A 15,898-nucleotide genomic window follows, 5' to 3' on the forward strand; every position below is an offset into this window, starting at 1 on the left:
GCTTCCTTTATCTCCCTTTTGCCATGCTTTATTTATTTCTTGTATGTTTTCTCTCCTTAAAATATTTATTCACATTTGAGTCATTCTTACCATTGCGTCTCTTTTTTTTAACTCACATCCTGTTCCTTTTTTTTTTTGAAGAGGAAGATGCAGCTCTCTGGCTGGAACGTGAGCAGGAAATAGATCCATCCGCTGCTGTGCGTCATTTGCCCGTCGCACTGAAGAGAGAGCCCACTGGGGGGGTCATAGGTAGGATTAAAAACAGGAAAACAAACGGGGAATTCTACTGATAATATATATTTGCATTGAGAACTCCCTGAGTAGAACTATAGGGTCAAATAATAGGAAATGTAGTACACAAAAACACAATATTTGTTTATTATATATTTACTTATCTGTTTATTCAGTCTTATGAATAAATATACTTCTCTACTTATTTATTTATTCTTATGAGACATTATTCTCATAGAAAGTTACTTTTTCATGCGTTTTTTAATTTGGGGGAATTTACGTACAGTAATGTTTTTCCTTTTTTAAAATAATCCATCATAGGTGCTTTAAAATGCATCATTACTAGTATGATATGTTTAATATTAATAATAATATGCCGCCCAAACCTGAGAAACTTGTAAATTATTCAAAAATGAAGCTCTTGGTATAATATCGCATTGCATCATTGCTGCCACACTTGTTTGGTTTTCTTTGGGGTTTTTTGCTTAAAAAAACGTAAATATCATAGCAAATAGTGCAGTGCATACAAAAAAACATCTGAATTATTCATCTCACCAAAGGGTACGTGTGCAATAGATCTTGGATTTGCAAACGAGCCCTCGATATACACAGCAAATGCGGCCCTGGTCAGTTGACAGCAAATGAATGCGTGTTATCAGACGGTGCTGAAAACAGCTTTCCTCATCCGCAGCCTAATTACCAACATAATCACCACAATTAGCTCCTCTGTTATGATGTGCTGATGCTGATCTCCAGAGCTCGGGGTGAAACACCGTTTAGGCACCTTGGGCCTGATTTTGCCTTTCCCAGCACCTTCCCGAGCTCCCCTTTCTCCTCCCGTCTCATCCGCTTTTTTAATATCAGTCTCGGTAGGCTCCATTAGCACTGCGTTTTCTATTGAGGGATGTTAATTTGTTTTGTCAAAAGCTTTGTTTATCCCGGATTAATATCGCAATAAACATAGGCTGCGCATACTGTGCTAAATGATGATGATTATACACGAGGAAGGTTGCAGCCCACGGTGTCGGCTGGGGGACTTTCTTCTGCTTTCCAAAGCTCTAATTGCACTCTGGGTATACTCATTTGCAGTAGTGAACTGGGCCTCGCTTCTTTATTTTAAAATGTACACGTGTGTTTTGTTCAAGCCTGCATCTTATTGTGAGCAAGGAGCAAAGTGTGTTGATGAGTCAGTTCACTTGCATTTGACCCCTTTTTGTTGCAACGGAAGAAGAGAGGGGTCATTATGTTTCAAGAAACTCTCGAAACGAGATCCGTGAAAGGATTGCGGTCACTGCGTGAAGTTCTCGGTCTATCGATGCTCACAAGGAGAATACTGAGACATGGTTCGGTGTCTTTGACATCAGCAAGTACCGCAACAAAAAAAAAAAAAAAGAAAGCATGTTTTAAAAGCCATGAATATGGAATAGTTAGACACAACACTCCTTTTGAGCTCTGAACTTTGCCACTGACAGCCACTTTGTAGTCTAGTCTACTCCAAGTCTGATGAATAGTACGCACTCTGGTCAGTCGGCATGAATGAATTTCCGCATGGCGGCCATGTCAGAAAAAGGCCGCAAAGTCATGCTTTGGGCCCAGAATAATGGCAAACGAGATGGTAAGCCCATTGAAGGTGTCAAAATGCACCTCGAAATATGTGGAGTTACCTAACCTGAAGAAGTCCCAAGAGAGGACAGCTTGGATTGGGGCCGGAGGGGTAGGTGGCTATATGCTTGCATTTGTGGCGAGGCTGCATGTGGAGATAAGGAGAGGGATGCGGCGCTTTGTCTCAAATGACTCTCGGTTGGTGGTTTGCAGTGCAGAGGTTATCACGTCGCGCTTCCAATGGAGAGTACTAAAATAAATGGGCTTTGTTAAAGACAGAAAAATGTGATTGTCCTTCTCTTTGAAGCTAAAGACACTGCCGCTGTTAGATTTCTGGAACGCTCGCTTGTAGTTGCCAGCCACCATGTTTAATGGAGGGTAGGATGAAAGGAGTCTGCATATCCAAAATTAAAATTATTGCATCTTTTTCAAGACAGGTGTACGTGTGTGTCGGTACTAAGTCAATGATAGTGATAGTGATAGACAATTTGAAAACCGCTCTAGTTGTTACCATGTAGCTTGTCAAAATCAGATATGAAGTGCAAATCTAAATATATACAGCTCATATTTCTCTGGCAGCATCTTAAAGAAACTGGCTTTGACTTGTGTGTTTGAGTGCCCTGACTGTGTGCACGTGATGGAATTAATTTTTTACAGGATCCACAATATGCATGTAAGCTTGCAACTCGCCCGCCTCACGATTCATATAAATGAAGAGAGTGACTAATGTAAGGCTCATGTTTTATGCATGCGCCCGGCCTGCATGTTACAGCCGCATTGTGCTGAACATCTGTGGGCCCAGCAACGTTAAAAACAAGACGGCTACTTCTTCGAAGTACATCCGATATGAAGATTTATTTGTTTTTTGTTGCCTTTTGCAACCAGAGTAACCATAACACGTGCTTTGTAAACTCACTGGATGCTTCATTAGCTACAGTGCACAGTCAACCATTTCAATATGTCAATCAAAAGTAAGCTTTTTTTTTTTTTTAAAGCACAACAATGAAATAGCTCTTCAGGGGTTCTTCATGGCTTAAAGAATATTTGAATGGTGAGAAAAATGTTTCTTTGGTTGTGGTTTTTTTTTTTTAACGTAATAGTGTGTATCTACCAAATGTGCCCAATAGTGTAATGTACTAACAGTAATGACGTCATGCTTCAGTTTCAGCATGATTAGCCTAACATTGATCAAAAATAATGGGTGTCTTTAAATCATTTTTAAATCACTGCAAATACCACTGTTGCCACTCGTTTATTTTTTATTTAGCACGTGAATGCATTTTTATTTTGATGACTATTAAAATGCCCAGGACGCACTGCAGGTGATTGTGCGTGGTCACGTGATGTACATCGTCATTCCTCCTCCGTTGATGCAAGGTAACTTGTTAGCATTTCGTGTAGCTCGTTTGTGTCCTTTTTAGGCGGTACATTTTGCACACGTCATTTTTTGTAAATATTTTAATTGAAACATATATTACCATGTTCATTTGCTATGTAAATAATGCCGTAAACTTAAGTTTAATAGCTTAGCCACCGGAATATGGAGATTTCCTCGTGTAGCTCGTTTGTATCTTTTTTTTAGGCGGTACATTTTGCACACGTCATTTTTTTTTGTAAATATCGTAATTGAAACATACATTAACATGTTCATTCACTTTTTAAATAATTCCGTAAACTCAAGCTTAATAGCTTAGCCACCGGGTTTTTTTCTACCGTAGTTTAACCAGAAAGGATGGAGGCTTTTGAGAGACAAATTCAATGAAAGTGGGAATGTGAGTACATTTTGTTATATTGTCAGGAAAAAATATAACTGCTTAGCACTAGTGTGGTCCAAAGAGCCACTACTAGTTGTTCTCATTTGTCTTATAAAGATTTCTTGTTTTATCGAAGCACTAATTGCAAAGGAGCACCTGGTTACACAATAAATGTACTTTTTAATGGTTTCTGTGCTAAATGTTTTTTGGAGTGCAGGCCCAGCAACTAAGTGACTTTAAACAACCACTAAGTCTCTTTTTTTTTTTATCTGCCTGTTTCAGAGATTATCTATGCAAGATAGCTGGATTTTGATTTTTTATGGCATCAATATTCTGTCCAGACTTAAGACGACACAGCTAAAAGGTAAGTTGTTTGCACAAATTACTGTTAGTTCAATATTTTGGAAATCAAAATGGGTGTCTGTTTAATGTGGAAACTTGTTGTAAAATGAATCATTTAAGAATGAAATCTTTTATTAAGACACCTGTGATGAGAGTTGCTTAAGAAAAGAACGTGACCTTTAGGTGACTTTTGTTTTATGTCTACTTTACGGGAGGGAATAAAACGGGTTGAATTGCTTTCAATGTGCCATGAACACTTTGGGGGAAGCTGCTCCCGCTGACTGTTTCGAAATGTGGCTGCATCATTACAAGCTGCTTGGTGGCTAATTAGCTCATGTGGAGCTATTACATGCACTCGAGCGTAGAAGTGACAGCTTTTGTTGCTCAACCCCACCAAACTCGTCCAAGAGTTACCCGCGTGGCAAAACGCCAAAGCTGTGGCCATGCGCTCACCCCTGTTGAATTATTTTTAAATTTGTATTTCTACACAAACATCTACCTGTTGAGTTTTTTTTTAAATTTGTATTTCTACACAAACATCTACCAAACAAAGCCTCCGACCTGGAAACACTCTCCAGGTCAAAGAGTCGGTTTCCCTCAAGGTCCATGTACATGAAAGGAAATCTTAAAATAGAGAGCCATTGACAAATTAAGGCCCAGCAGATCCCAGGAGATATTGAACTAAAATTGAACTCGGTCTTTCTCCCTCGTGTGGTTGTGTAAAGTTAATGGCCGCCATACATCAGGCCATGTCAAGGTTGACACTTGTTTTAAACGTATTTATTAATTACTAAATGGTGGAAAGCCTGAAAATAATAGATTGGCAATAATATCTATTAATTTGAATGAAAAAGAAATCTCCAAGGACAGATTTTGATTTGCCGTTTTCCGCAACATTGCTTTTTATTTGTACAATTTTATTGCACTGCGTCATAAATTTGGACTCTATTCTCAAATATGCAGGACAGTTTTTTTTTTTTAAATATAGTTCTACATACTGTACTATGAATATATTTAAATATCCACTCCCACGCAAAAAAAATGACACTGGATTTTGTGTGATTAACCTTTATTTCAAACTTCCCAAGCAGCAGAGATTATAACGTGGAAAAAAAGCATAGTATAGTCGCAGTATATATTTGAAGCACTCATTTTCAATACATGTGAAAACCCTCAGATCAGGGTCATAACAATCAAGGAATATATTTATTATTATTAATATTATTATTATTATTATTATTAAAGGTTTCTTTTTTGTTATAATAAGGTACAGTATAAAGCTAGCAGTTTATGTGTCCACAACATCTTGTTGCGAGACCAGAACTATAAGGAGTCATAATAATGAAGTGTTATTAATTACTCATATGTATTACTAATATATTCATTTTGCTATTCTTATGTGCAACCAGCACAGCGGTTTCTTCTTGTCAGCCTTTGATTGCACACCAATGGTCTAAACAAACAAACAAACAAACAAACAAACAAAATGAAATGATGAATATTTCAATGAAGATAGAATGGTTAGCATTTAAAGTCCTGCAGAAAAATTGACTTACTGGCAGAGAAGAAACAAGTCCAACCTAAGCTTGGGTAGCTTGGGCAGTCTCAACGACAACCCTGCAGACACAAGCGGCAACAATAAACACCAATTTCATATGGTTGGTTTTTTTTGGGGGGGGGGGGTTTAACAAAACATAAAGGCCTTACTGGAGGGGCTGCATTTCTCTATTGTTTCCCTCATGTTCGTCTGGTTCCCTCCTCCTGAAAGGGAATAAATTATGTCTCATGTGGAGGTGTCTAAATGAATCGGTTAATCAACAAACATCGATTATCCAATGAATCTCATATTTTGATAATCGAGTAATCCATAATTTTCCTCGGTCAGCCAAAGTAATTTTCCTTTAAAATAAGTATTGCATATGGCTTATTGGGTGGCGCCTGCCTGTCAACTTGCTCTGTCCCATTTCCGCTGTCATCGCCAGTAACTTTACTGAACAAATGTAAAAATGTTTCATATTACCTCGCGTGTTTCCAGGGCTTCTTCACAAACACGATGACAAACACGATGACAAACACGATGGCAACCACAACCCCGACCATCCCGATGGGTAGGACAACTACACATACAGTCATCGTTATCAGGGGGTGGGACTCGTTTTCAACCGTGGCATTTCATGTTTCAGACCAGTCTCAAACTCACCATTCTTTAAAGTATCATTAGCACAATAGAAATCTGTGCTATCTTCAGCCGTACCCTGAAATACAAAAGATGGTACAATTGACCATGATAGACTCCACGGATTAAAAAAAAAACAAAAAAAATTCACATAAATTTACAGACAAGTTTAAAATAATATGGAAATAACAGAACTTACATTGCAATTATGGTAATCTATTGAAGTGCTACTGCCATACTTTATGAGAATACCACTCTCATTCATACATCTTGCGAATGTTTTATCGATTTCAATGCTAGGCGGATTCTTGCTGAAGTCGGCATGCCCAATAGTAGTCTGTTAGCAAACAGAACATTGAAGATCAAGATCAGTTTCAGATCGGTAAATAAAAACAACAATAACATAAGAGATAAGTTTGAAATACAAATACCTTGTCTTGCTTCACGACAATTTGACCCCCTGGGCAACGTTTATCAAATTTGTGGAAACAGCCTTCGTTGCCTTGAATTTTACTGCAAGACGCTCCATCCTGCACAGTATCTACGAGAAGAATATTTAGTCATTCCCCTTAAAGCAGGGGAGTCATAGCTCCTTTCGGAGGGCCATAATGACTGTCAACCCAAATAAATGTATGAGCACCTCATATTATATACAGTAAAAGCTACAAAACAAACTGACAAATAACTAGTTTTCAAATCAGACGAGTAAAAACTGGTCAAATATTTAAAAAAAGATATTATTAAAAGGGAAGACAATTTGCAATTCTAGTAATGACACGAATTCGATGCACAATTTGTCTTCGCAGGCCAAGTTTCATGACTCAGACCAGTTCCAAACTCACCATTCTTTGAAGTATCATTAGTAGGATAGTTTTCATTCCTATCTCCTTGTGGCTTCTGAAATACAACAGACAGTAGAATTGGCCATGATAGAATCCACGGTTCACAAAATCACATTAATGAACAGTCAGGTTTAAAACATTATGGAAATAACAGAAATTACATCATCACAATCATGGAACTCTGCTGAAGTGTTCTCACAGTATTTTGTGATAATACCACTCCCATTCATAATTGAACAGTTGTTGTACTGACAAACTGCAATAACTTCCTGTTAGAAAACCAAACACATCCACGTGAACTTGACGATCAAGATGAGTTTCAGATTGGAAAAAAAAACAACCATAACATAAAAAATAAGTTTGAAATCCAAATACCTTGTTTTGTTCAATGGCAATTGTACCATTCGTAGAAGTATCAATTTTGTAGAAATAGCCTTTTTTGGTTTTAATATCACGGCTGGACACTATTTTACGCTCCACAGAACCTTCTAGAAGAACATTTCTGCTTAGTCATTCCCACATTAGCTACACACCAAGCACATGAAAAAGCAAAATGTTTGAGCCTACCTTGGTTTGCGCTGACAAAGTAAAAAGGCAACAAAAACCAGACAATCATCTTTGCTTTCATTTTTAAATCAGTGAATGATTATCTGTCTTCGTGCTTGCTTTTAGAAGGGCCCGCCCGACCGAATGCAGGAAGTGATGCAACAAGATATTTTAATAGTCAGGTGCGCTTCTAGCCAAGCCTATAATCATAAACCTATCAAAATGAATTATTCTAAAAAAATATGATTTTGAATAATTATTTTAAATAATTGTTCTGAAATCAAATTTACAAAAATCTTTGGTTTCATTTTTAAATAAATAAATAAATGAATGTCAGACGTTTTCACGCTAGCTAGCTCTTCAAAGGGCCGACTGCAGGAAGTGGCGCAACAAGTTAATCGTCACGTACGCTTCTAGCCAAGCCTATAATGATGATTAAAATAAATTATTTTAAATAATTATTATTTCCATCCATCCATTTTCTGCACCGCTTTGTCCCCACGGGGGTCGCGGGCGTGCTGGAGCCTATCCCAGTCGTCATCGGGCAGTAGGCAGGGGACACCCTGAACCAGTTGCCAGCCAATCGCAGGATAATTATTATTTTAAGTCATTAATTATTTTAAATAATTGTTCCGAACTAAAATTTCAATTATTTTTAATAATTGTTCAGAACTAAAATTTCACTAACTTGTAGATCAAGATAAACCAAACAGCTGTGGAGTAGCTGTTCTTTCTTGTTCTTCATCTATCCAGGCGCCCTAAGAATGCTGCAAAAGAGACTGTGTTTACTTAAGATGTTGTTTCAAAATATATTAGCCTAGTTTCACTGAAGAAAAGAACTACAAATTCACTTCAACTCAATGTCTGGATAATTTTAGGCTTGACTGTATTTTTAATGGAACAAGAATAAACTTGGAAAACATGATTCGGCCCTCAAGGAAAGGTGTTTGACACCCCTGTTTGTGACTGGCCACCAGGGGGTGCCCTTGCACTTGAGTCCAACTTTAAGTGTCAAGTACAGTATGTATGTTGGATGTATGTAAGCTCTATTGAACAACATGACAAATACGAGGACATGTATACAACTGTCACAAATGTGTCTTCGTCTTTCCTTTTTATCATATAATGGAATTTAAGATACATTGCTTCACTTAAAATATATTCCTTAAAATTCACAAAAGGCAACACAGTGGTTATCACATCCACCCCTTTGCATGGTCTCGTGTTGTCTCCCATATTCCAAAAATACGCATGGTAGGTTTAGCTAGATAGCTTTAAGAAAATAGATGACTAGTAATCACAATATAAAGCACATCAAAGCATGTTAGTATATTTTTGCAACCTAAAATAGAAAAAATTGCAAGAATATAGCAAACTATTCCATGACAGCAGATAGTGAGGCTTCTGTTGGGCACACACAAACACACACACCGTGTGCAACAATAATGCAGGAGCCACCTTCATTGAGGGCGCATCTTCTCTGGTCCACCGACAAAACACAAACCATCGTCTGTGTCACTAGATGTGGGCCCCTCTCTATCACTCCATCCACTTGCCTCCCTCCATCACTCCATCTAGCCTCCCCCTCACCCTTCCCTCCACGTAACAATGTCACCATCCTTGAAACCCCGTCTCTGTGAGTTTCTTAATTAAATAAAGCACATTCAGGGTAAGTAATTACAATGCGAGTGGCGATTCTTGTCCGCCCGTCACGTTGCTGCAGCACTTTGTTCGCGAGCCAAATTCAGGGCCTGGCATTTGGAATAATTAGCCACAAAAGAAGGGAAAAAGCTTCAATGTTATGAGCCCGAGTTTAAAAAGAACAAGTGGTCGCTATTGAGAGCGTGTGAGTTGTGGAGTCATTGGCGACGCCAAGCCACACTGAGAATTCTGAGCAGTATTGGAACAAAAGTGCTGGCTGCACACCGCTAAACTTCATTTGGACTCAGTCGGACTAAAACAGCAAATACAAAGAGGAAAAAAATATGCACTTTTTTTTATTTAAAAAGGCGAAGTCAAGTCAAAACTTTTCTTTGCCATAATAAGTCTAAAAATGCATTTGTAGAATATGATTTAAGCAGCAAAATTCACCCGTCTTTATCTATCTGAAGTAGCTGGCAGCCATTTTGCTACTTGCTGCCGACTGCAAATGACATCACAGTGCCCAAAGGGTCAGCTTGTGAACGTCACATGACCAAACACAGAAAACGGATAAGCCGTGTTTGGTCATTACCTGATTTTTGTTGTTGTTTTAAATTCCCTTTAAAAAGTTTTTACCAATAGGTATGACATGATTACTTTCCCATTCTAATGAGAATGTTTTCAAAACCCCTCTTCAGTCAAAGTTGGAAAAAAAAAAAAACTTCCTGCTATTGCTATTGTAGATGCAAGCGCTGTCATCTGATTTCTTCATTTGTTCTTTCAAAAATCCTGGAAATATAATTTGGGAATTACATTTTTTAGTTTTTTGTGGCTATCCAGAGCTACATGTTGCTCGGCTCTATGAAACCATAGCCTCATGAGAGAGATCTCTGTCAAAAAACACTCTGTTTGAAGTTTGGCCTCAAGTTCAACTTGTTCTGCCTATTGGCTCTTCTCCTCCTCAGGGCCTGTTTTTTCTCTCTCTCTCTTCTCATTCTCGCTTCCTCCTGAAGCAACACTAGACAGTGAGAGCAAATCGAAATATTTGTCAAATTTGGTTTCTGACCCAAGTTTAGCGTCAATGAATGTTTCATGATAAATATCACTGCATCCATTTTCCGAACAGCGAATTGTTGAATCGATCATAGAAATGAATTTATTGAACCACTTAGTGTGTCATCTTAAAATTAAGGTCTTAAAAAAGAAGGTCATGGGTGCAAGGCACTCACCAATTGCCCACAAAACAGCTGTATTAACTTGCTTTGCATGCGCCAATGCCGTGCACAATCGATTTCAGCTTCGGCGATGTTAACGCGTGTTTGATTTTAACGGGAATGAGTAGAGCCGCTTCAATTGGCCTTGACTCTATCTACGCTAGCTACTTCACGACTGCCTCAAGTCTCACCACTGTATTTGGTGTAGGCTAAAGTTCGTGTGAGCGTGTCTTGTTACAGCCTCGCAGTCGTTGCTAAAGACCTGCATTGTGCAGGCAAATCCCCTCAGAAACAATTGAGATTTTTAAACTGAGACCTTCTGTTGTTTCCTTGGCGTCTCGTGTAAATATGCTTTAACACGCATCGGCTCTGTACGCAGAGGAAGCACCCGCGCACTCTTCCGCCTCTGCCATTCATCGACTTACAATTAAAATTACGACTGACATGACGGAAGGTGGAGAGCATCAGGGCCTCTGGAAATGGCAAGCCGATGCCGTGCTGTAAAAATGGCAGTCAGGTCGGAACGTCTATCACTGTTCTGTTTGGTTAGGGCAGCACCTTGCGTAGCTCTTCACACTCGGCTGAGTCCTGTGGTTAAATAAACAAAGCGTTATGTTTGGTTTTGCCACGGATCAGCGCAGCAATCGGGCACTCACCTGGAAAACTGGAGAGCGAAAACGGAAAACAGAACGAGAGGATCACACTGCGTTATGCTAGGAAAAAGTATCAGAAGCAACAGAAGCAAAATGAGGTCATGTGTTATTCGATCCACCTGTTAAATCCCTGCTATGGCTTGCTTGGTCAGTAAATCCGAGGCCAAGATCGTGGAAGATACTGAAATTTGGCCCACTAGCATTAAAACAAAAATGGAAGTGATAAAGTCAATGAAAAGCAATGATGGCCAGAATTTATTTTGAAATACAGGAATGAGCACTTTTTTAATGTTAGCCCCACTATGCTTGTGAGGATAAGCAGTACAGAGAATGGATGCATAAATAGTGTTAGCGCTTGTAGCTAGCATCAGCTAGCTCATCTATTGGTTTTGTCTCCAGACCTCACACACAGAAAACATTTCCATTTTTTTGTCGCTTGTGAAATTGATGATGAAAGAATAAATTGTTGCAAAAGTTTCTCTCAAACTAATGTAGATTTTAGTTAGCTAACTTGCTAGGTACAGTACATAGGCAGAGTTACTTATAACCTAACCAGACAAGATTGCAATGAACTCGTTTAAGTTACACCAACACTTTTTTTTTTTTTTTTTAATAGTTGACTTTCAGATTGCCATCTTCCTAAACATTTTGCACACATGCCGGCTCTTGTCGAAGACAGCTGCTGGCCGTCTAGACAGACAAGAGGGTACTTCTGCACATCCAGGCTTGGGATTGTCTCCCTGTCACCGCCATCATTCCTCATCTTCCCCGAGTGGAGCTCGCCTTCACAGGCTTTTCCACTGCCGTCATCATCTCTCTCCACAAGCGAGAGGAAGGGAAAACATAATTACAGGACAGAGGCAACCATAACTCACCAGCACCTCAGGTTAACACTAATAACAACGGTCACCGGCAGCCGTGACATTGTTTCACAATTGCACCAAAAGACTCCAAACAATCCATCGTAAAAATCCGCTGCGGTCCACCTGTTGCCCCTATGCCTCAGGAAAGCGACTGTTTGTTTTAAGAGAGGAATGATAAACAAAAAAATACTACCGCCATTCAACTTCTTCTTACTGAGAAGTATGTAGGTATGCTAAGCTAATGTGCTAGCATGAGCCTCATAGGAAGGCGATTTGTTTGTATTGATTATTTTTATCGAACATGGATATGTGCAGGATAGACGTATGGTGTTGTTGATTCTATCCGTTCTATTTGAATTTCAGCCCGAGTTCAGGACCTACTTTTTGTTTCAGTTCGGCTTTGCTGAATCATGTCAGCGTTCACACTTGACCTTTTGAGGGAATCGCATTACGGATAGTCAGCAGTCTTCCAAGCACGGCTGCACTGATAAGTTCAACCTGCATCACACTCCACATGTCCAAACATCGTCTTTGAAGCACTTGATTGTTGCGTCACTGTTGCCGAAGAGACACTATGCTGTCCATGTAACCCCCTGTTGTTGTTGTTTTTTTCCCCCCCTTTTTCCAACACTCTGTGCACTTCCGTGCCGCGTGCATTCTTCTTTCACACGCGATCGTCCTCTCATTCACAGGAAGTCCAAAACAAACATTAACGCTCCAACGCACGCTGTGTCCTCCCCTGCATCAAATACATCAGCGTCATTTTTCACACTATTAAGTTTCCGACTCTTGTGTACATAATATTGCGCTAAAAATTGCCTTTTTAATGGAACTAAATCAGTTAAAAAACATAAATAGAGGAACACACTCATTTCTGGGTTGTTCTTTTCAAAAGATGTTCCAAAAGAAAATCTGTTTCATCGAATTTGTCGTAAATATCGCGAACTTCCACTTATTTTCAAATAATTGAAAAAATGTTCCTTTATTTGTTGGAAAATTAATAAATTAATGAAAAAAAATATGTTTTCCTGAATAGTCAAAGTTCCTTTCTATGGGCGGCCAGGTTGTGTCAACATTAACGGTGCACTATTAGAGACACGTGCGCACCGTTTTTGGCTACTCAGCTGGCTAACCTTGAAGACCCAAATCATGCACCTCCATCTCCTCCACTGCCATTGTCGCTGACACCTCCCAGATCCTGCCTATTGTTTTTATTCACATGACGGTGTTTTTGCATTCCAGTCTACCCTCAGCAGCCTGAGGGTTACAGAACAAGCATAAACACACACACACACACACACACACACACACTCACACTGCAGCAGACGTCACTCGTTCTCGAGACGTGTAGTATAAATAAAATACTGGTGGATCTCCGCCAGCACGTCTTGTCTACGTTCTCCTAGATAAGCTTGTTTTATTAAAAGCTCGTCACATCAAAATGCAGCTGTGTTAAAAAAAAAAAAAAATCCAATTCATCCGTTTTCCCAGAGAGGTATTTTCAACATATTTTATCACGGTTTGTTTTCAGAGCAACATGAAACGGATGGTCGGCGGGAAAGCACCTGAACCTTCCTCAAAGGGATGTTCCAGGTCAACCTGAACGTGTTTGGGCGCCTTTGTCTTTATCAGGTAGGCTCTTGTGTAGACAATTTGATAGATAGATAAATAAATAGTGACTTGTGCATACAATTTCTGCTCCATTTGACGTCTGGCGTACTTCATAACAAACTGAGATTATGTTGGCTGAAAAGAAAACTCAAAGGCAAACATTTGCATTTAGGCTCGTGCGCGTGACAGCTTAGCACGTCAACCTCATAGTTCAGTGCAATTCAACATTCCAAATTAAATGGTCATTTGTCCGTACGTTGTTTGTTTGTGAAAGGCCTTATATTTCCTCTCAAATCGGCAACTATTGTGGTTTTGCTAATATTAGCAGCATCAAAGAGACCGGCTCAAATGTGAGCTTTTCAACTCTTTGAGTTGAAAGAAAGAAATGGAAAAACAAAAAGCCACAGGCCTGTGCAGCATGCATTCAGCGGAGCGATAGGATCCTGATCAGATAGCGCAATGACACTGTCCTAATCAGATAGTATTGTGTTGCAGCTATGCACACGCTGATTAACTATTGGGCATTTCCCGTCGCCTATGTGACCAACGTCTCACAGAAACATGAATATTTAGCCAGGATTAAACATTTGGCAGAGATCAAGGCCTAATAAAAATGAAGCATGTGCTGATTCTAGTGTATCTGAAATCCATCGGAGAGACCGAGAAGACCACATTATGTCTGGCCCGGACCCCGCTAGCTAATTCTTTTCACTGACTTGTGCCAAGCCGAGGTTCTCGCCTGCAATGCTAATGACAAGAACCAATACATTCACTGACACCGCCAGAATTATGCAAAGCAGCAAGTGAGGCAAGGGGAGCAGGCCTCGACTTGAGCATACTAAAGAGTCTCTTAATCCGGTTTAATTCTATTACGGCTTGCACTACTTCTGGAAAAAAAGATGGCGTAGCTCCCGGGTTCCTAATGTTTAATTCGCCGAGAGAGTTGCTCGTGTTTTTTGTGTTGGCATTTGACAGTGCCACTAGACTTAAAAATTTGACTAGAAATTAGGTCGGTTAGCTAGCTAGTTAGCCCGCAGTTAGCTATACCAGCTATTCCGTTTGTTATTTAGCTTGCTAGGTGGTTAGCTACTTCCCTGTGAATCTCAATATCAAGACATTGTGGGCAACTTTGCTTCAGAATTGTGAACAGTTTAAGGTCTTGAATTGAATTTTCATTCTCAAAGTGAGTCCAAAAAGATGTGCTTAAATGTGGAATAACCTTTATCACAAACTCCTGTAATGAACTAGCAGGACTCCAATATCCTCCAAAAATTCTATTTTCACTTCAGCTTGGTGTTCTTTAAGTTCTCCCCATCCTCTTTTCCTTGTAGGCGCTAAACTTATTTACCTTTCATCACTTGAAAATGAGACAGACCTGAGCAAATGGAATTTGGCAGAGTTCCCAATGCCTCAGTGATGCTATCATTTAAACAACTACGACATAGGTGTCCCTCCCAGGTGAGCTACGTGCCTCCAGCAGTATCCTTATCTGCACATCAAAATGAATCAACACTTCCTGGCACAGCAGAGTCTATTTTTTGCAACCTGCCTGAGTTAATTCCAAATCTTATCATGGAATTCCCAAAAGCAAACTATGAGGAAGCGTAGGCTGGTGTTTTGTATTTTAGAAGAGCGTGACAACGCATTCAGCCCACAGTGAAGTACCTTCACTTTTGCTTTTCTATCTTCACTCAATTTCTTTTTTTTAATGGCTAAAGTAGTCTTATGAAGTAGCCAGCTGCTCACGTGCTGCATCTCGCCACTTGTTATTTGACCGTATGTTCACTCAAGCGGCCCGACACACATCACACACACACAGACACACAGGCAGATGACACACAAGCACGGGCATATTTAAATCGCTGTGGAATGAAACATGTCTCCCTAGTTACAATATTATTAAAACAAAACAGGCCTCAAAACCATGATCACATTCCTTCCCACCCAGGAGCCCACCCCCACACATCACCCTCACTCTTTCCCCGATACCCCGCCCCATCTCGCTCTGCCAACGCTTCCCTTCCCTTCATTAGTGGACTGCGTTTCCATCTTGTATGTCTCCCAGCTTACTAAAGCCCCCCCCCCATCTGATCTGCCCTTTATTCTCCTTCCTCTGCCCCTAAAGTGGATCAGAGCGAGGGATGGGGGTCGAGGGAAGTGAAAGAAAATGCCCTCAGAAGCCCCAATCTCTATCAGACTCAGCATCTCCATGGTAGCATGACCCCCTAAAAGGGTCCATCATGCTCCAGTGCACTCCAAAAGGACTGAAAGGAGAAAAGCAGGGAAGGGGAAAAAGAATGGAGGAAAAGTAGGAGCTTCATAACACAACCCAAACTTATAACAATCAGTTATACTCATTTCTTCCTGATCATATTTCCTCAAATTAACAAAGGACAAAGAGTGGAAAAAAATAAGACGATCGC

At 39.8% G+C, this 15,898-nt stretch overlaps 1 protein-coding gene and 1 long non-coding RNA gene across 4 annotated transcripts in view; one reads left to right on the forward strand and one right to left on the reverse strand.

The window, feature by feature from the left end:
* The first annotated feature begins 3,251 nt into the window (after nucleotides 1-3,251).
* Nucleotides 3,252-15,898, forward strand: part of LOC147044246 (uncharacterized) — a 28,932-nt gene continuing 16,285 nt past the window's right edge. Inside the window, exons 1-3 of the long non-coding RNA XR_015068455.1 lie at nucleotides 3,252-3,605; nucleotides 3,870-3,951; nucleotides 13,396-13,496. This is a non-coding gene — a long non-coding RNA (uncharacterized LOC147044246). The remainder of the gene's footprint in view (nucleotides 3,606-3,869; nucleotides 3,952-13,395; nucleotides 13,497-15,898) is intronic.
* On the reverse strand, nucleotides 4,992-7,636 carry LOC147044247 (uncharacterized). 3 transcript variants are annotated; one of them, XM_085933414.1, is made up of 10 exons: nucleotides 7,515-7,636; nucleotides 7,323-7,435; nucleotides 6,948-7,002; nucleotides 6,537-6,646; nucleotides 6,305-6,442; nucleotides 6,130-6,184; nucleotides 5,950-6,046; nucleotides 5,637-5,690; nucleotides 5,486-5,546; nucleotides 4,992-5,382 (listed from the first exon to the last, which is right to left on the reverse strand). In XM_085933414.1, exons 1-9 carry the CDS (start codon nucleotides 7,573-7,575, stop codon nucleotides 5,510-5,512), a joined length of 720 nt encoding a protein of 239 aa, XP_085789540.1. In that variant the 5' UTR covers nucleotides 7,576-7,636; the 3' UTR covers nucleotides 4,992-5,382; nucleotides 5,486-5,509. The 3 variants fall into 3 exon arrangements, with proteins under 3 accessions (XP_085789540.1, XP_085789541.1, XP_085789542.1); XM_085933415.1 differs by lacking the exon at nucleotides 6,537-6,646; XM_085933416.1 differs by lacking the exons at nucleotides 6,537-6,646; nucleotides 7,323-7,435 and having other exon boundaries at nucleotides 7,515-7,627.

This window comes from Syngnathus leptorhynchus, chromosome 16 (genome assembly GCF_054491065.1).
Source record: "Syngnathus leptorhynchus isolate UIUO chromosome 16, UIUO_Slep, whole genome shotgun sequence".
In the NCBI taxonomy this organism is placed as follows: Eukaryota; Metazoa; Chordata; class Actinopteri; order Syngnathiformes; family Syngnathidae; genus Syngnathus; species Syngnathus leptorhynchus.

Bases quoted from the DNA above. Each gene is read 5' to 3' on its own strand.
- LOC147044247 (XM_085933414.1), bottom strand. From the start codon at position 7,575: ATGAAAGCAAAGATGATTGTCTGGTTTTTGTTGCCTTTTTACTTTGTC. The intron at 6,443-6,536 runs GTATTTGTATTT...GTTTGCTAACAG, and splicing joins TTGTCGTGAAGCAAGACAAG to ACTACTATTGGGCATGCCGA. The intron at 6,185-6,304 runs GTAAGTTCTGTT...TTTGTATTTCAG, and splicing joins TAGATTACCATAATTGCAAT to GGTACGGCTGAAGATAGCAC.